The 19,229-nt window shown below is 43.4% G+C and overlaps 1 protein-coding gene across 1 annotated transcript; it reads left to right on the top strand.

Annotated features, from left to right (window-relative positions):
* Positions 1 to 252: 252 nt before the first annotated feature.
* LOC137670444 (myosin heavy chain, skeletal muscle, adult-like) lies at positions 253 to 17,657 on the top strand. Its single transcript, XM_068413297.1, has 38 exons — positions 253 to 459; positions 548 to 691; positions 785 to 941; positions 1,273 to 1,300; positions 1,399 to 1,510; positions 1,604 to 1,696; positions 2,559 to 2,622; positions 2,787 to 2,885; positions 2,988 to 3,091; positions 3,169 to 3,307; positions 4,530 to 4,648; positions 4,745 to 4,894; positions 5,604 to 5,774; positions 6,536 to 6,845; positions 6,943 to 7,028; positions 7,543 to 7,630; positions 7,725 to 7,842; positions 8,017 to 8,140; positions 8,226 to 8,362; positions 8,464 to 8,719; positions 9,674 to 9,916; positions 10,138 to 10,314; positions 10,400 to 10,545; positions 10,633 to 10,723; positions 10,812 to 11,201; positions 11,445 to 11,571; positions 11,676 to 11,794; positions 12,073 to 12,269; positions 12,608 to 12,791; positions 12,878 to 13,043; positions 13,220 to 13,344; positions 13,538 to 13,846; positions 16,003 to 16,206; positions 16,560 to 16,685; positions 16,782 to 16,952; positions 17,039 to 17,143; positions 17,287 to 17,382; positions 17,498 to 17,657. Exons 1-38 carry the CDS (start codon positions 253 to 255, stop codon positions 17,651 to 17,653), a joined length of 5,838 nt encoding a protein of 1,945 aa, XP_068269398.1. The 3' UTR covers positions 17,654 to 17,657.
* Positions 17,658 to 19,229: the final 1,572 nt, after the last annotated feature.

Below are 19,229 nucleotides of genomic sequence, written 5' to 3'. Positions count from 1 at the left end.
GATTTCAGTACAGTAGACACGAAGTCAAATGATCTCTCAAAATATAATTTTCACATTTTCCATAAATGTTGAATCACACTAATGCAAAAATATACAATTACTTCCAAAAAAGCTATGAATAATATTAATACAGTATCTTTCTTTTCCCATCGTTTCTTCTACTAAGAAGCACTTACTTTATGACATATTTGAGCAACATATCTGCTCTTCCACAGTGATTTCTGCTGACGAGCCCCTCCATAAAGTGCAGACATGGCTTCTGCAGACTCTGAGATGGCTGTTTTTGGGGCGGCAGCTCCTTACCTCCGAAAGTCAGAAAAGGAGAGAATCGAGGCCCAGAACAAGCCTTTTGATGCCAAGACTTCAGTCTTTGTGGTCCATGCAAAGGAATCCTTTGTGAAAGGGACAATCCAGAGCAAAGAATCAGGGAAGGTCACTGTCAAGACTGAAGGTGGAGAGGTGGGTAAAATGCAAGATTTACAATCAGCATTTAATTCCCACTCTGGGCTCTTAGCTGACATGCATGTACCTTTCCTTCCTCGGACAGACTCTGACCGTGAAGGAAGATCAAATCTTCTCCATGAACCCTCCCAAGTACGATAAAATCGAGGACATGGCCATGATGACCCACCTCCATGAACCTGCTGTGCTGTACAACCTCAAAGAGCGTTATGCAGCCTGGATGATCTACGTAAGTACCATCAGCAGTCTTCCTTTGGGGAGCTAGGAGGAACTGCTCTGCCAGGCTAAGTGGAAGCCAACGTGCTGTCTTCCTTCCTCGCAGACCTACTCGGGTCTCTTCTGTGTCACTGTCAACCCCTACAAGTGGCTGCCAGTGTACAACCCGGAGGTGGTGTTGGCCTACCGAGGCAAGAAGCGCCAGGAGGCCCCTCCACACATCTTCTCCATCTCCGACAATGCCTATCAGTTCATGCTGACTGGTGAGTGGCTCCATCTGTCTCCGAAGGATTGTACCATGAAATTCTCTGAAGCAATACTCTGTCTCAGTAATATGAGGAGACTTTTTCCAAGCTTTCATGCTTCTGATGCACACGTACTATTATGTTACTATCTTCACACGATTGTTTCTATTATTTTAAATAAAAGACACCCTTGCGCTCAGTGAAGTGTAGTGGAGGTTGGTTGGTCTGTTTGTTTGTTTTAAGACAAGCTTACAGCATGGAGTTGAAAATGTTAAACTTACCTGACCACATTTCATTCTTTTTGCATTATTCATTGAGTTTTAAGTTCTGTATTCTGCCTTGTTCACAGATCGCGAGAACCAGTCGATCCTGATCACGTATGTACACTCCCTGCTCAGGTCCCTGCGGGGCTGCCCAGTGCCAAGGGACCTCCTGGCTGACCACACGCTCTCTGCTTCTCTCTTTGGGTTGACAGCGGAGAATCCGGTGCAGGGAAGACTGTGAACACAAAGCGTGTCATCCAGTACTTTGCAACAATTGCAGCGAGCGGGGATAAGAAGAAAGAGGAGCAGTCTGGCAAAATGCAGGTAAATTAATAGATGTTGGCTTGAATCAGTGCTTTTCTCTGTTCCTGACATGATTTTTGGAAAGGAAAACCAGCAATAATTATCGTCCTGCAGGGAACGCTTGAGGATCAAATCATCAGCGCCAACCCACTGCTGGAGGCATTTGGAAATGCCAAGACCGTGAGGAATGACAACTCCTCACGCTTTGTAAGTTGCTTAACAAAATGATTCCTGAAAAATAGTAAACAGGAGTGTAAGGCAGTCATTCTTTTCTGTTGTTCAGCTATCATGTTTTCAAGAGTAAGGCTGAAGTTTCTTATCACAGCTTTACCACTTATCCTAAAGGTAATTCTCCAGATTTCAAAAATAGTGATTCTATGAAAAAATGAATTCTGCTTTGCATGGAGATACAAATTAACCTAACAGATCACATACTCTTCCTCCAATAACATATTGCAGTATTAAACAACAGTTTTGCTTATTTTTACTTACATTTCTGTTTGTTTGCTGAAACAGCCAGACAGACAGAATGCCAGGGAGGGAGGTTAGGGAAGATGGCGGGGCGGGGGGGAGAGAGAAGAATGAAAGAAAGAGACAGAAACAAAGAAAAAGAGAAAGAAAGAAAGAAAGAGAGAAAGAAACAGAAAGGGTGGGGGAGAGAGAGAGTTTCTACTTGAATAATATGTTTGCTTTATGTCAAATTTAATTAAAGTAAATTGGCTTCTTTGATAGCAAGAGAGATTTAAGCAGCTGAACTAGTTAAATGGCTATTTCCACATCATTAAGATGACAGTTCTCTGTATGCAGGATACACTTAGAAGGGTTTGGCTAATTAAATCCACCCATTCATTCCCGTTTGTACATTCAGCATACATAACATACACACCTGTGCCACTGGTAATTATTCCCATGGCCAAAAATGTAAAAGATGGCTTTATGTCAATGGTGGAAATATAGCTCATTCTTAAGAAAATGTCTCTAAGTAAAATCTTGTGCCCAGTGGAGTAAATGGCAAAATTCTTCATTTCTGTTATGACTTAAATCTTAAGACACTTTTATTCCTTTAAAGGGCAAATTCATCAGAATTCACTTCGGTGCCACAGGAAAACTAGCTTCTGCTGATATTGAAACATGTAAGACACTTTCCTGAACTGTTCACAATCCATCCATTCACCCATCTATCCACACAACACCTTTTCACCCAATAATCTATCCTGCCTTCCCTGTTTTTCTTCCTATCTTCTCCCTATTTTCTTTTTTGCCTTTTCTTCTTGTTTCTAACTAAATTTCCCTCCAGATCTGCTGGAGAAGTCCAGAGTCACTTTCCAGCTCAAAGCAGAAAGAAGCTACCACATATTTTATCAGATCATGTCCAACAAGAAGCCAGAGCTAATTGGTAGGAAGAATTACTAACTTGGAGGAAGATTGCCCAACATCAGCTCACATTATTGCTCGCTTGACTAAACTAAGCCTGCATGTCCACTCTTCTTACTTTCAGACATGCTTCTCATTACCACCAACCCCTATGACTATCATTTTGTGAGTCAAGGTGAGATCACTGTTGCCAGCATTAATGACCAGGAGGAGCTCATGGCTACAGATGTAAGTAACAATTAAAAAAGTTGTACATATTTTCATCTCTCCCAGAGAAAGCTTTTATTTTATTGTTCGTATTTCAGAGTGCCATTGACATCCTGGGCTTCACGGCTGATGAAAAAACAGCCATTTACAAGCTGACAGGAGCTGTCATGCACTACGGCAACTTGAAGTTCAAGCAGAAACAAAGAGAGGAGCAGGCAGAGCCAGATGGCACAGAAGGTATTAGCAAAGCCTGTGGTTGACCTGTTAGAAATAGAAGTAGCAATAATAATTCAGTATTTGGAAGATGGAGGAAGAGAACTGTGAAAATGTGTAAAAAAGTGTTTAGGTGGAGCTAATACATAGGTATGAAACTGCCATCCAAAATATACCCTTTTTTCAATTACTACCTAATCTTTATTTGAAATATAAATTGCATGTATGTCCATAATTCTCTCCTGGGCTACCACAGTTCCAGACAGCACAACCTGCTCAGTGTACTTATATTAAAGACCCACTGAGAAGAGAGAGATTTTTCAGAAAATATATTTCTGGTTGATTTTTAAAAGAAAATGAAGGCATTAAGCTCAATGTTAGAACTCCTTCATAAATCACATGCTGTTAAGGAATTTTGCCCAGGTAAAAGGGAACTTTCCTTCAAGTACTTTCTCCTTTGGATATTCAAACCCATAACTGTCACTACATAGTAGTATTATTTGAACATGAATCTAAGTGAAGCATAGGTACACTATGCTAGAGAAGAACTGACTTAGATTTCTACTTCTCAGCTGACTACTTGATCACCTAAATGTATACATGGTTTAATCACTTAAGGCATACATGGTATAAAATTACTAAGCCCTGTCTACTTCTTCCAAAGAACACTCTCAGATGGCCAGCTTCAGGACTGAATTTTTCAGGTTTTGATCCTGAATGAATGAATATGCTTGCCTTTCTTCTATGACTATAACAATAAGTCTCTAGAAAGTGTCACTTCTGAAACGTTACATCTAATTTTGGACCGCATTCCCCTTTAGGATTATAACCGCTGCCAAAGAATACAGGTAGTCCAAGTACCTAAGTGTATGTTTTGGATTACACTCAGGTGACCAACCTACTAACACTTCGGTGCTTTGTTGCCTGGCTTATAGATACCAATTAGCTCCGGACTAAAGTGATGAACTTCAGCTTTCAGGTTGAACTTTTAATAAATCATTGTTTCTAGATGATTCTGTAAAGATTTTTAAAGACAGAAATAGCATTTAGGTGTACTGCTCTGAAAAGCTTTCAAAACAAACATGATTTTTGTTTTAACGACTGTTGTGCTGCTTCTGAGATCCAGTAACCAGAATTTGATGAGAAGGACATTCAATATTGCAGTTGCTTTGGAAAGGGTCCATCGCTCAAAATGCTGCATGTCTTGTTAGTCTTAAATTTTCTGTCTCCTTGTCCTTCTACTTAGTCGCTGACAAAGCTGCCTACTTGATGGGTCTGAACTCAGCAGACCTGCTCAAGGCCCTCTGCTACCCCCGAGTCAAGGTTGGGAATGAATATGTGACAAAGGGTCAAACAGTGCAGCAGGTAACAACCAGCTGGTGACTGGGAACCTCTGGCTTGTATCACTTACTACTTACTCCAAATATTGTTCTTCTTCTGCTCCATTCTTCTTTGTTTTAGGTGAACAATTCAGTGGGTGCTCTGGCAAAGGCTGTCTATGAGAAGATGTTCCTGTGGATGGTTGTTCGCATCAACCAACAGCTGGATACGAAGCAGCCCAGACAGTATTTCATTGGTGTCTTGGATATTGCTGGTTTTGAGATCTTTGATGTAAGTATTCCAGGTTTGAGGACTGCTTTTGCAGGGGGAGATTGCTCTATCAGAGGGCTTCCAAGTAATATATTTCTGAAGGTTTAACATGCTAGTCATTTGCAATTTCCCAGGAAAAAATCCTTCATTTTCTTTTGTAGCACAGAGCAAAATCCTCAGAAGCTTCATCAGCACAAGAATAAAGTTATGTTGTTTATGTAGAAGTAGCAAATAGCATTTTATGTGTTGTAATATTTTAACAGTTTGAGCTTAATGTTAATGACTAAAAAAACGCCACATAATTACAATAATTTTGTATAAGAGCTTCTAGAGAAGAACTAGGATTTGGAGATCCATTGACAAACATATAACAGGTTAAAGACGTGCAAATTATTTAAAGGACCAAGGAATGAATAGATAAATCTTTAATCAGATATTTCAAGTGTTAAAAAATAGGAGACCAGGGCATACACTCATCTTTTTGGCTGAACAAAAAAATACTGAAGTACTTCATGAATTTTAGGTGATTCACTGGGAATATCTGCTCTGGAAAAATTTTTATTTTCATTATGCAGATATTTCTTTGGGGAGCTGCATATATATCCTGCTATGGTGAGGTCCTGATAATATAGTTGTGTTTTAACTGGGTAGATTTATAAAGGGTTGACAATAATCAAGACCTGTGCATGTTGACAATGGATGGTTGGTGTTTTTTTTTCCCACTGGGAAGTTCAACAGCCTGGAGCAGCTGTGCATCAACTTTACCAACGAGAAACTGCAACAGTTCTTCAACCACCACATGTTTGTGCTGGAGCAAGAGGAGTATAAGAAGGAAGGAATTGAATGGACATTCATTGACTTTGGAATGGACCTGGCTGCCTGCATTGAGCTGATTGAGAAGGTAAATTTTTAATTCAAAATATCTTGTATTTTCAGGAACTCATTATTTTAAATTTAAAATGGTTAAATGATATTCAAAAAAAAGGTCTCTTCCATGGTTAGTTTCATGCATTCAGTTTTAGTTGTTGAAATATCTCTTGATCTGTACTGTTGTTTATTATGCATTAGAGGCATTACATAGTCTACAGATAACTATGGAAGTCATTCCTCACACACCTCTCTGTGAAAGGTATCTCTGCTTGCTTGATTAAAGGATTTTTTTTTCAAAAACACAGAGTAGCTCCCAAAATTAAAAATATTTTCTTAAGGTTCTGGAATAAAGTTATCTGGACAATATATTTATTTCTAGATGGTTCGTAGTGAAGTAAGTACAAGCCAATACAGTCAGTGCCTGACCTCTGAGTGCAAGAAACTGAAAGAGATTTCTTGTAGTTTCATATAATTTAGGGAGTTGTTTGAAAGTACAAAAACTGAATTAAATATGCAATGGACACATTTGTGAAAGACTTTTTTAAATATAATCTTTCTCCTCCTGATTTTTTAACATGGTTTTTGGCATAATAAACTTTCCTGAATCATTTTGCCAAAGTGTGAGTCAAGCAGGTGAATCCTTTAAACTCACTTTTTAGAAAGAAATATTCTTCATGGGAAGGGTATTGGCTTGTTTCTCAGATTCCTGTCATTTGCCATATTCTGTTTAAGACCAAGTTGTGATCGTATTATTCTACAGGCATTCTCTCTTCTTATTGTACTATCTTCCAGCCCATGGGCATCTTCTCCATCCTGGAAGAGGAGTGCATGTTTCCCAAGGCAACTGACACCTCTTTCAAGAACAAGCTCTATGATCAGCATCTGGGCAAGTCCAACAACTTCCAGAAGCCCAAGCCTGCCAAAGGCAAGGCTGAGGCCCATTTCTCCCTGGTGCACTATGCTGGTACAGTAGACTACAACATCTCTGGCTGGCTTGAGAAGAACAAAGACCCCCTGAATGAAACTGTCATTGGGTTGTACCAGAAATCATCTGTGAAGACACTGGCTTTACTTTTTGCCTCCTATGGTGGAGCAGAAACAGGTTAGTTTTCTAAAATTATTTTTTTTTCCCAACATTTATGATATGTAAAGATGTAACAAAAAAAGATAATATTAAAAATCTGTTTTTGTTTTTGAAGAGGCTAGTGGTGGTGGTGCTGGTGGTGGAAAGAAGGGTGGCAAGAAGAAGGGTTCTTCTTTCCAGACTGTCTCGGCTCTTTTCCGGGTAAAGTATGAATTTCATGATCTGTAAAGTGACATGAACAGAGTTACAAATTTGAGCTGTTTAAACTCTTGTTCTTCTCATGATCTTGGTTTTATGATGAAATAACGAAGTGAGCAGAAGTTATTCACTGCCTTTTCCTAGTAATTATGTGTTCACATTTGGGATATGTTTCAAGCAGTCTTCAGCTGACCCACTGAATTTCTTTTAGACTTTCACTTACATTCTTTGTGAAAAACATTTTTCAGAATCGGGATGTAATATAAGTATTAAACCTATAAAGGCTTGTGTTAAAATTTTTATACAGTAGTGTTTTACTTCCTCCTAATTAAGGTGCAGAATTTTAAACTTTTTTTAAATGAGAATACTTAAGTATATAAAAGGTTTGATTAAACCTAAATTTTGAATTTGAAAGCTTCTTCCTAGTAAGATTCATTATATTAGTTCCTTGGCATCTAGATACAGAGTATTCAGAAGTAATTTCTTTTAATATAAGCTGCTACACATGATCCCACAGGAGAACTTAAACAAGCTGATGACCAATCTACGCAGCACTCACCCCCATTTTGTCCGTTGCATCATCCCAAATGAAACAAAAACACCTGGTAAGACACCCAAGCAGAAAGAGAACTTGCTCTGATACAACCATTCCACTCTGCACTGGAAACTGTGGTATTCATTTATGCTCTGAATTGCTAGGTGCCATGGAGCATGAACTGGTGCTTCACCAGCTGCGATGTAACGGCGTGCTGGAAGGCATCAGAATTTGCAGGAAAGGTTTCCCCAGCAGAGTTCTCTATGCTGATTTCAAACAGAGGTAAGAGCACTGCACTTCTCAGCACAATTAAAAACATTGTTAGTTCATTCATATAGGTTCATTCAGGCCGGACTATTTTGCCAAAAATAGCTATACATGAGCTGGTGGGGTTCAGTAGCTAGTGTATGTTGGTTGGGAAAAAACAGCCTTATCTTCCTCATGCTCGTTTCACAGATACAAGGTGCTTAATGCCAGTGCTATCCCAGAGGGACAGTTCATTGATAGCAAGAAGGCTTCTGAGAAGCTTCTTGGGTCAATTGATGTGGACCACACCCAGTACAAATTTGGCCACACCAAGGTACAAACCCTCCTTGGCTCACTCGCTGCAGGTCTGCACTTTGCTCTACCTGACAGTGATGTGCTGCAACATTCCCTTTCTCAAGGTGTTCTTCAAAGCTGGGCTGCTGGGACTCCTGGAGGAGATGAGGGATGAGAAGCTGGCACAGCTCATCACCCGTACACAGGCCAGGTGCAGGGGCTTCCTGATGAGAGTGGAGTACCAGAGAATGGTGGAGAGGAGGTAGGCATTTCTTATCTTCGGTTAAAGTCACTGGACTTGGGGGAAAGTGTTGGCACTCATCACACTGAACATATTCCATGTACATTTTAATTATGCTTCAGGGAGTCCATCTTCTGCATCCAGTACAATGTTCGTGCATTCATGAATGTCAAACATTGGCCTTGGATGAAGCTGTTCTTCAAGATCAAGCCCTTGCTGAAGAGTGCAGAATCTGAGAAGGAGATGGCCAACATGAAGGAAGAGTTTGAGAAAACCAAGGAAGAGCTTGCAAAGTCTGAGGCAAAGAGGAAGGAGCTGGAGGAGAAAATGGTGAAACTGGTGCAGGAGAAAAATGATCTGCAGCTCCAAGTGCAGGCTGTGAGCAACATTATTTTATTTTATTTATAGGGGAAATGAGTAAAGAAAATCTAACTCTTTGTTCATGCTACAGACCTCTCAAATTGCGCGCTAAACTGCCTTACAAAATATTTTGAGCTGAATACCATGTAAGTCAAGGTAAAATTCAGGTCACACTCTTTCCCCACACAGTCTCACTAATACAAAGTTGAGTTTAAGCTAAAGAATGACTTTTTAGTCTTAATGCCTACATGTACATGCCTGTATGTGAGTTCATGATGTAAAGCCTCATTATAGTCCCTGTAGTGTATTTAGTGGAGGGGGGGCAATGATTCAATTGAGCAGCTACTCTGTCTTAATTCATCTGTTGAAATGAAGAGCCTAGTGCCATTTCTTACAGCATATCTCACCTGAGCTCCTGTAGCAACTGCTTCCAGAAGATGCAGATGCCCATTACATCCTATGACACAAATGCCAGCCATGTGTCTTTGTCTTCAATGCCATTAGGCAATATTGAGGCAACACCCTTGAATCAAAGTGTCCATTTCAGGGAAAGATTAATCTTGTTCTAGTGTCCACTGACCATATTGGCTGGGTGTAAATCTACTAATGGGAGTTTAAATTATTTTCTCAATGGTGGAATTATTTACATTTCTCAATGCTTCAACAAAAATTTGAATATGGTCCATTACAAAACACATAACTTTCTAAAGGAGAAAAGGGAAACATCAGCTGCACCCAAGTAACCCACTGGCATACCTGAAATGAACAAGATGAAACATAATGGAGATAGACACAGTATCTGATGATGAAAAAGGTCAGAAAAAAAGTAAATTTGATTAAAAACTTATTCTAAATTTGTAATTTGTAATGTAATTGTGCAGTGGCTTTTTCCCAAAAAGCAATCCCAAAGGTCTTACTGATGCACATCTGCTCCTTCATCATCAAATAACCTTTCCTGTATTTTCCCACCAGGAAGCTGATGCTTTGGCTGATGCTGAGGAAAGGTGTGACCAGCTCATCAAAACTAAAATCCAGCTGGAAGCCAAAGTAAAGGAGGTGACTGAAAGGGCTGAAGATGAAGAAGAAATTAATGCTGAGCTGACAGCCAAGAAGAGAAAACTGGAGGATGAATGTTCAGAGCTGAAGAAAGATATTGATGACCTGGAGTTAACGTTGGCCAAAGTGGAGAAGGAAAAACACGCCACTGAAAACAAGGTACACACACGGGGAGTCACATAAAGGACCAAGACATCACTGATGCTCAGAGTAGGAGCCTGCTACCATAAGACATGTTGGCGTTGGAAAATTTTGAGCTGGGCCTTGTCTGAGCATCCAAAGAATCAATGAAACACCTGCCAAAGTACTGCAAAGCAAAAATGTCACTGCACCAGAAGACATGTTTACTAACAAATTTTGACACTTGCTCATATTTGTAGGTGAAAAACCTCACAGAGGAGATGGCAGCCCTGGATGAGACCATTGCCAAGCTGACAAAAGAGAAGAAAGCCCTCCAAGAGGCTCATCAGCAGACACTGGATGACCTGCAGGCAGAAGAGGACAAAGTCAACACGCTGACCAAAGCTAAAACCAAGCTGGAGCAGCAAGTGGATGATGTAAGCACACAGGCATACAGCAAGAACAGGACAGGTATGGAGTTAGACCTGGCTGGCAGAGCACTGATGGTCTTGTTCTTTTTAGCTGGAAGGATCCCTGGAGCAAGAGAAGAAACTGCGCATGGACCTTGAGAGAGCTAAGAGGAAACTCGAAGGAGACCTGAAACTGGCCCATGACAGCATAATGGATTTGGAAAATGATAAGCAGCAGCTGGATGAGAAACTGAAGAAGTAAGTGTGTCTATGGGGCACCCGAGTGCTGGGCTGGTGCACTTGTCTGTTTTCTTTGAGCTCTAACACGGTTTGCTTTGTGCAAAGGAAAGACTTTGAAATCAGCCAGATCCAGAGCAAAATCGAGGATGAGCAAGCCCTGGGCATCCAGTTACAGAAGAAGATCAAGGAGCTGCAGGCAAGTTTCTTTTTCTTCTCTTCTGCCCTTCCGAAAGACATCAGGTAGGAGGAGGGCATGGATGTGAAGGGTCCCTAATGTTCTCCAGGCTCGTATTGAGGAACTGGAGGAGGAAATTGAGGCAGAGCGAACCTCTCGGGCAAAAGCAGAGAAGCATCGGGCTGACCTCTCGAGGGAGCTAGAGGAGATCAGCGAGCGCCTGGAAGAAGCAGGAGGGGCCACTGCCGCTCAGACTGAGATAAACAAGAAGCGTGAGGCAGAATTTCAGAAGATGCGTCGCGACCTCGAAGAGGCCACGCTGCAGCATGAAGCCACGGCTGCCGCCCTGCGGAAGAAGCACGCGGACAGCACAGCTGAGCTTGGGGAGCAGATCGACAACCTGCAACGAGTGAAGCAGAAGCTGGAGAAGGAGAAGAGTGAGCTGAAGATGGAGATTGATGACTTGGCCAGTAACACGGAGTCTGTCTCCAAAGCCAAGGTATTGGAAAATATATTGCAAAAAACTTGAAAATAAATAATGTTGAAACATGTATTTTAAAAGTATGGCCAGGTTACAATATAACTCTCTATCTCTTTATGAAACTCTATTTCTATCCTTCTAACACCAGTGAGCCATATATAGCTTGCACATCTGTTCACATTTTTCTGGTGAGTATCTTTATATTCAGAATAAGGAGGAGTCCAGATACTAATATTCTTTTATTCTCTGTGAACTCCATAGGCAAATCTGGAGAAGATGTGCCGCACACTCGAAGACCAGTTGAGTGAGATTAAGGCAAAGGAAGAAGAGCAGCAGCGCAAGATCAATGACCTCAATGCCCAAAGAGCTCGTCTACAGACAGAATCAGGTGAGAAAGCCTCCTCTGTGCTCTCTGTGGAATGGGAAAGCATCCTAAAACAGTTTGGATCACGAACAACAATGAATATATTTCCTTTCTGTGTGCTTTCCTAGGTGAATATTCGCGCCAGGTGGAGGAGAAAGATGCTCTGATTTCTCAGCTGTCAAGAGGCAAGCAGGCATTCACCCAACAGATTGAGGAACTCAAGAGGCACTTAGAGGAAGAGATAAAGGTGATGACTTTTCCTACAGCTGGCCATTGAGGACACACTTAACTTCACATTACCTAGTGGGGACAGGGTCTTCTTAGCAGAAGCCATACTGGGAGAAGATTTTTGATTCTGTGGGGAATGCAATTAGTAGATTTTTTTTCCTCTAAAGGCTTACCTCTGTCCTTCAGTGCAAACACCTACACTCTCTCAGTGGTCATGTTCGCAGTGTTGAATTAATTCATTAGAAGAGGTTTCACAGGATATTACCATTCCTTTCCCCAATCCCACTCTGTACCCAGGCAAAGAACGCCCTGGCTCACGCTTTGCAGTCGGCTCGCCACGACTGTGACCTGCTCCGGGAACAATATGAGGAGGAGCAGGAAGCCAAAGGGGAGCTGCAACGTGCCTTGTCCAAGGCCAACAGCGAAGTGGCCCAGTGGAGAACCAAATACGAGACGGATGCTATTCAGCGCACGGAGGAGCTGGAGGAGGCCAAGTATGTGAGGAATGGGAGGAAGGCTGGCAGAGACTAAGAACTGAAATTTGAGGAGACCACTGTGATATCACCAGGAAGAAGTTAATATTCTGCTTTGGGGAGGGGTGGCAGGACAATAGCAAATACATCCTGCAATGCACGTGGGTTGGAAAAAAAGAACCAGGCAAGCTTGCGTAGGAGTCAGAGAATAACAGACAGAAATTATGTCTCATGTAGACAAATGGGAAAGTAATGTGGACCACAGACTGAAGTGAAGTAGCTAAGCATGCTGTTGAGAAATCACTACATTACGAATTTCTCCTTGGTTGCTAACAGTGAGTTGTCCTATCTCCTCCCAGGAAGAAGCTGGCACAGCGCCTGCAGGATGCAGAGGAACATGTTGAAGCCGTCAATGCCAAATGTGCTTCCCTGGAAAAGACAAAGCAGAGGCTGCAGAATGAAGTGGAGGACTTGATGATTGACGTGGAGCGATCGAATGCTGCCTGCGCAGCTCTGGATAAGAAGCAGAAGAACTTTGACAAGGTCTTTTGGGCTCCAGCCCTGGGGTTCCTGGGCAGAGCATCCCCTCCTGGTTGACACATCCATACAGACACCCCGTTTCTCTTCAGATCCTGGCAGAATGGAAGCAGAAGTATGAGGAAACGCAGGCTGAGCTGGAAGCCTCCCAGAAGGAGTCTCGCTCTCTCAGCACGGAGCTGTTTAAGATGAAGAACGCCTATGAGGAGTCCTTGGACCACCTGGAAACACTGAAGCGTGAGAACAAGAACTTGCAGCGTAAGTCCCTGGCCCTCTGCTCCTGGCAGGGCTTTCTCACAAGCTTGTCAATCATCTGCCACACTAAATGGGTCTGGGACTGCAGTGATAAGAAGGTGGCTGTCACCTTGGTGCACCAGGACCTTTCCCCATTCAGCACTGTCCCTGACCCTGCTGCTTTTCACCCTTCCTTGCAGAAGAGATTTCTGACCTCACAGAACAGATTGCCGAGGGAGGAAAGGCAATTCATGAGCTGGAGAAAGTCAAGAAGCAGATTGAGCAGGAGAAATCTGAAATCCAGGCTGCCTTGGAGGAAGCTGAGGTACATGTCCATTATCACTGATCTCTGCACTAAAAATATAAACAATGGGGAGACAAGGCTAAAAACTGCTTGGTCCCCCTCTGTTCTGGTTGGGGAGCACAGCCAGCTGAGATTTTCTGAAATATTCTATAAATACCTAGAAAGCAAGCAGTAGTTTTATCAGGGTTATAGATGTTTTTTTCCACTTGTCCAGGCCTCCCTAGAACATGAAGAGGGGAAGATCCTGCGCCTGCAGCTTGAGCTCAACCAGGTGAAGTCTGAGATTGACAGGAAGATAGCAGAGAAAGATGAGGAGATCGACCAGATGAAGAGAAACCACCTCCGAGTTGTGGAGTCCATGCAGAGCACCCTAGACGCTGAGATCAGGAGCAGGAATGAAGCCCTGCGGCTGAAGAAGAAGATGGAAGGAGACCTGAATGAAATGGAGATCCAGCTAAGCCATGCCAACCGTGTGTCTGCAGAGGCACAAAAGAACCTGAGAAACACACAGGCAGTGCTCAAGGTATGTTAAGCTAAGGATGGGCACGGAGGGGTCTAGCTTGTCTAATATCATAGAATCGTTGAGTCATAGAATGATTTGCGTTGAAAGGGACCTTCAAAGACACACAGAATCACAGAATCACAGAATGGTTAAGGGTTGGAAGGGACCGCTGGAGATCATCTAGTCTAACCCCTAGTCCAGCCCCTCTGCCGTGGGCAAGGACATCTTTTGCTAGATCAGACTGCCCAAAACCCTGTCCAACCTGACCCTGAACACTTCCAGTGATGGGGCATCCACAATGTCCTATCACTGGATATCAAGCAGAAGAGACCAGCACCTCTCTCTTCACTTCCCCTGCTCAGGAAGCTGTAGAGAGCATTGAGGTCGCCCCTCTGCATCCTTCTGTCCAAACTAGACAAACCCCGTGTCCTCAGCCACTCCTCAGAGGACATGCCTTCCAGCCCTTTCACCAGCTTTGTTGCCCTTCTCTAGATGTACCTTAACATCCTTTTTTCAATTGTGGCACCCAGAACTTTACCCAATACTCAAGTGAGGCCACACCAAAGATTAATACAATGGGAATTCAGCTCCAACTGTGCCTTAGCTTTCCTGATCCTATCTCTACACATCCAAGCAGCATCCTTATATTCTGCCCAGGATACATGTCTTTGGTTCCACTGCCTATGCATTTCCTTCTCACACTTTGGTTTGACCAGGAGGTCCTTCCTCAGCCATGCTTTTCTCCTGCCTTTCTTGCCCACTTCCTTTGTTGGCTTGGCCTCTAATTTTTATTCATAATCTCTCAACCTGTCTCATCACTGTTTTTCAAAGGCCGCTCTGTGCAATGAATCCATTTTTTACATAGAGGGCAACTTGTCCCTTCTGAACAGTTTATAGCCACCTATTGCAGCACTCCAGTCATGTGATTCATCCCACCATGTTTCAGTGACAGCAACTAGGTCACAGCTTTCTAGCTGCACAGTGGCGTGCAACTCCTCCTGTTGGTTACCCATTCTATGTGCATTGGTATAGAGACACCTCAGTTGGGCTATCGACCACATAATCTTTTTAGAGGAACAAACCCTAATTCCTTTGGAGCATTTCACAGATGTTTCCCTGTTGCTTCCTAATACATCAGCAGCCCCTGGCTCTGCTCTGGTATTCAAAACTCCATTCCCTTCCCCCGCTAAGTCTAGTTTAAAGCTCTGTCCAGCCTGTTGGCAAAGGCTCTCTTGCCCCACTTGGTCAGGTGAGTGCCATCCGTTCCCAACAGACCGAGCTTCTCAAAGATAGATCCATGATCACAGAAGCCAAAACCTTGACTACAGCACCAGTTAGACAGCCAGGCATTCACCTGTTCATTTTCTCCTCCTTCCTGAATGTCTTCCTCTGACTGGGAGGATAGAGGAGAACGCCACCTGTGCTCCAGATCCTTTTAATGTTGCTCCGAGGGACGTATATTCTCTTTCGATGGTTATAAGTTGCCTTGTTGCAATATTCTTAAAGCCTACATGGAATGCTAGGAGCAGATGATAATCTGAAGGGTTCACGAGGCTTGGCAGCCTCTCAGTGGCATCACGAATGCGAGCAAACCTCTCTAGACAAATTGTCTGGATGGTAAAGGGATGTTTTGGTGCCTCTCAGCAAGGAGTCTCTAATTACTAATACCTTATATGCCTTTTTGGTGCACTGGTTCTAATGCGAGTGGGTGGTTGGATCAACTTTACGTGGTTGTCTTTTCCTGGATCTGCCAGCTACTCACGTGTTCTTCATTTTTCAACCCCAGCGCATCATGTTTGTTATGTAGGGGCACCTCAGAAGATGGGGGAAGGTTCTTTCTTCTGCCCCAAGTGGGGACAAAGGTCCACTTTCCTTCATCTTGTAAGTTACTTGTGTCCATCAGCTGGTTTGAATTCAGGCTTACTGTCCCCTTGCACAGCCTTAAATTTAGACAGGGCTGTCACTCAGCCTGGGACAGTGCACAATACCATGTACTGATCTCATGCTCACGTTCTTAGATACTGTGCATATACTGACATAATAATTCCGCATATAAATATGCATTATGTCTATAAATATATATGTATGATACTGACATAATAATTATTAGACTGGTGGTAATTGCCATTGTGCAACAGTGCTGTGCCACCTTATAATTTCTCTTTCCTCTCTTAAAGGATACCCAGATACACTTGGATGATGCTCTCAGGACACAGGAGGACCTGAAGGAGCAGGTGGCCATGGTGGAGCGCAGAGCAAACCTGTTGCAGGCTGAAATTGAGGAGCTACGGGCAGCCCTGGAGCAGACAGAGAGGTCAAGGAAAGTGGCTGAGCAGGAACTGATGGATGCAAGTGAGAGAGTTCAGCTCCTCCACACTCAGGTTAGATTCATGAGATTCAAAATGTCAAGAGCCATTTTTCTTCCATTTCCAGTTTTTTCATCTGTGTAAATTCTTAAATCATCTCTTTAATGAAAAAAGGTTAACCTGAACCAGAATTATTACCCTAGCACAAAGAACGGGATTATAGCGAAATGAGTAGGATTGCATTAACGGGAGTCAGAAGTGCTTCTTAAAATTGTAAGAACTCTCTGCTCTCTAGATGTGTATGCCCTGACAAGATGCATCATTTGAAGGAGGATGCTAATATTAGATATATAGATGATAACTTTACATTTACACAGTAAACTTCTAAAATAAGAGTTCTGTTTTGGAACTAACTTGTTGTTCAACAGAACACCAGCTTGATCAACACCAAGAAGAAGCTGGAAACAGACATTGCCCAAATTCAAGGTGAAATGGAGGATACGATCCAGGAAGCCCGCAATGCTGAAGAGAAGGCCAAGAAGGCCATCACAGATGTGAGCTGGGGACTCCTTTCAGTGCTGATGGTGGATGTATTCTCCCCCAAACTGTTTCCAGCCCTAAAATGGCTTTGACTTTTTCCTCTCTCTTAGGCAGCCATGATGGCAGAAGAGCTGAAGAAGGAGCAGGACACCAGCGCCCACCTGGAGAGGATGAAGAAGAACCTGGACCAGACAGTGAAGGACCTGCAGCACCGTCTGGATGAAGCCGAGCAGTTGGCACTGAAGGGAGGCAAGAAGCAAATTCAGAAGCTGGAGGCCAGAGTGCGTAGTGCTGGTATTTGTGCGCCTGCAAACATGTCACGTAAGCAGCCAACAGGGAAGCTCCAAAGATGGGCTTCTCATTGCAGGTGCGGGAGCTGGAAGGGGAGGTTGATGCTGAGCAGAAGCGCAGCGCTGAAGCCGTGAAGGGTGTGCGCAAGTACGAGAGGAGGGTGAAGGAGCTGACCTACCAGGTAAGGCAGGGCGCCTCCTTAGGCTGACAGAGTTTTCTCACAGCATGTCAAATTTTCCACACAGCATCCCCAAGGGGAATCGTTAACCTCATGTGGAGGGAAACCAAGAATTCATTCTCTTTCCTGCTTACCAACCACTCTAGTCTGAGGAAGACCGAAAGAATATTCTTAGGCTGCAGGAACTGGTGGACAAGCTGCAAATGAAGGTGAAATCCTACAAGAGACAAGCTGAGGAGGCTGTAAGTATTGCTTGGAGAATGGGCAAGAGCCACTTTCCATTGGGGCAGCACGTTCATTGAGATGAGTATAAACTCCTGCCTTGGCTCCTCAATATCAACTCCCTCTTCCTGCCAGGAGGAGCTGTCCAATGTCAACCTCTCCAAATTCCGCAAGATCCAGCACGAACTGGAGGAAGCTGAGGAGCGGGCTGACATTGCAGAGTCGCAGGTCAACAAGCTCCGAGCGAAAAGCCGAGAATTTCATGGCAAGAATATAGAAGAGGAAGAGTGAGGATGTCATAAGGCACCGATGTGACATGAGGGATGCACAAAATGTGAACCCTCTGTCACATTCTTCTGCAATGAGTCTTTGTAACCATGTCAATGTCTAGAGAATAAAGACCGTAGATTCCTTTGCATACACAGCAGAAGCAGAATTTTGCTCGTTACAATTCAATTCTGAAGTTACATAATTTTGGGGCATTTCGAAATGAAACATTTTGAGTTCATCTTGAGTGCCATCAAGTGGCATGTGCAGGACAACTAGGCAATCAGGTCCAGTCAGCATGCTTGACTAACCTGGCCTTCTTCTATGAAAAGATGACCCACTTCCTGAATGAGGGAAAGGCTGTGGATTTTGTCTACCTAGACATTAGTAAAGTCTTTGACACCATCTCTCACAGCATTCTCCTGGAGAAACTGACTGGTCATGGCTTGGACAGGCATACATTTTGCTGGGTAAAAAATCGTCTGGATGGCCGAGCCCAAAGAGTTGTGGTGAATGGAGTCAAATCCCATTGGTGGACAGTCACAAGTGTTGTTCCCCAGGGCTCAGTATTGGGGCTAGTTCTTTTTAATATCTCTATCAATAATCTGGACGAGGGGATCAAGTGCACCCTCGGTAAGTCCGCAGACGAGACTAAGTTGGGCAGGAGTGTTGATCTGCTTGAGGGTAGGAAGGCTCTGCAGAGGGATCTGGACAGGCTGGATCAATGGACTGAGGCAGCTGTATGAGTTTCAACAAGGCTCAGTGTCGGGTCCTGCACTTGGTGCACAACAACCCCATGCAACACTACAGGCTTGGGGAAAAGTGGCTGGAAAGCTGCCTGGTGGAGAAAGACCTGGGACTGTTGGTCAATAGCTGACTGAATATGAGCCAGCAGTGTACCCAGGTGGCCAAGAAGGCCAACAGCATCCTGGCTTGTATTAGAAATAGTGTGGCCAGCAGGACTATGGTAGTGATCGTCCCCCTGTACTCAGCATTGGTGAAGCCACAGCTCAAATACAGTGTTCAATTTTGAGCCCCTCACTACAAGAAAGACATTGAGGTGCTGGAGCGAGTTCAGAGAAGGGCAACGAAGCTGGTGAAGGGTCTAGAGCACGAGTCTGATGAGGAGCGGCTGAGGGAACTGGGCATGTTTAGTCTGGAGAAAAGGAGGCTCAGGGGAGACCTTATTGCTCTCTACAGCTACCTGAAATGGGGTTCTAGCAAGGCAGGTGTTAGTCTCTTCTCCCAGGTAACAAGTGATAGGACGAGAGGAAATGACTTAAAGTTGCACCAGGGGAGGTTTAGATTGGATATCAGGAAAAATTTCTTCACTGAAAGGGTTGTCAAGCATTGGAACAGGCTGCCCAGGGAAGTGGTGGAGTCACCATCCCTGGAGGTATTTAAAAGACATGTATATGTGGTGCTTAGGCATATTGTTTAGTGGTGGACTTGGTAGTGTTAGGTTAATGGTTGGACCTGATGATCTTAAAGGTCCTTTCCAACCAAAACGATTCTATGATTTTATTTCACTTTAACTCTTGGATAGCAGTAGAGCTTTAATTATCCCATCTCCAGCATTTTTCCACTGTATTCTATTACA

This window comes from Nyctibius grandis, chromosome 15 (assembly GCF_013368605.1).
Source record: "Nyctibius grandis isolate bNycGra1 chromosome 15, bNycGra1.pri, whole genome shotgun sequence".
NCBI lineage: Eukaryota > Metazoa > Chordata > Aves > Nyctibiiformes > Nyctibiidae > Nyctibius > Nyctibius grandis.
This window is presented reverse-complemented; position numbering and strand designations above follow the sequence as displayed.

Coding starts and splice junctions, on each gene's coding strand:
- LOC137670444 (XM_068413297.1), top strand. CDS start 253: ATGGCTTCTGCAGACTCTGAGATGGCTGTTTTTGGGGCGGCAGCTCCT. Junction 7,843..8,016: donor TATGCTGATTTCAAACAGAG/GTAAGAGCACTG, acceptor CTCGTTTCACAG/ATACAAGGTGCTTAATGCCA. Junction 8,720..9,673: donor TGCAGCTCCAAGTGCAGGCT/GTGAGCAACATT, acceptor TTTTCCCACCAG/GAAGCTGATGCTTTGGCTGA.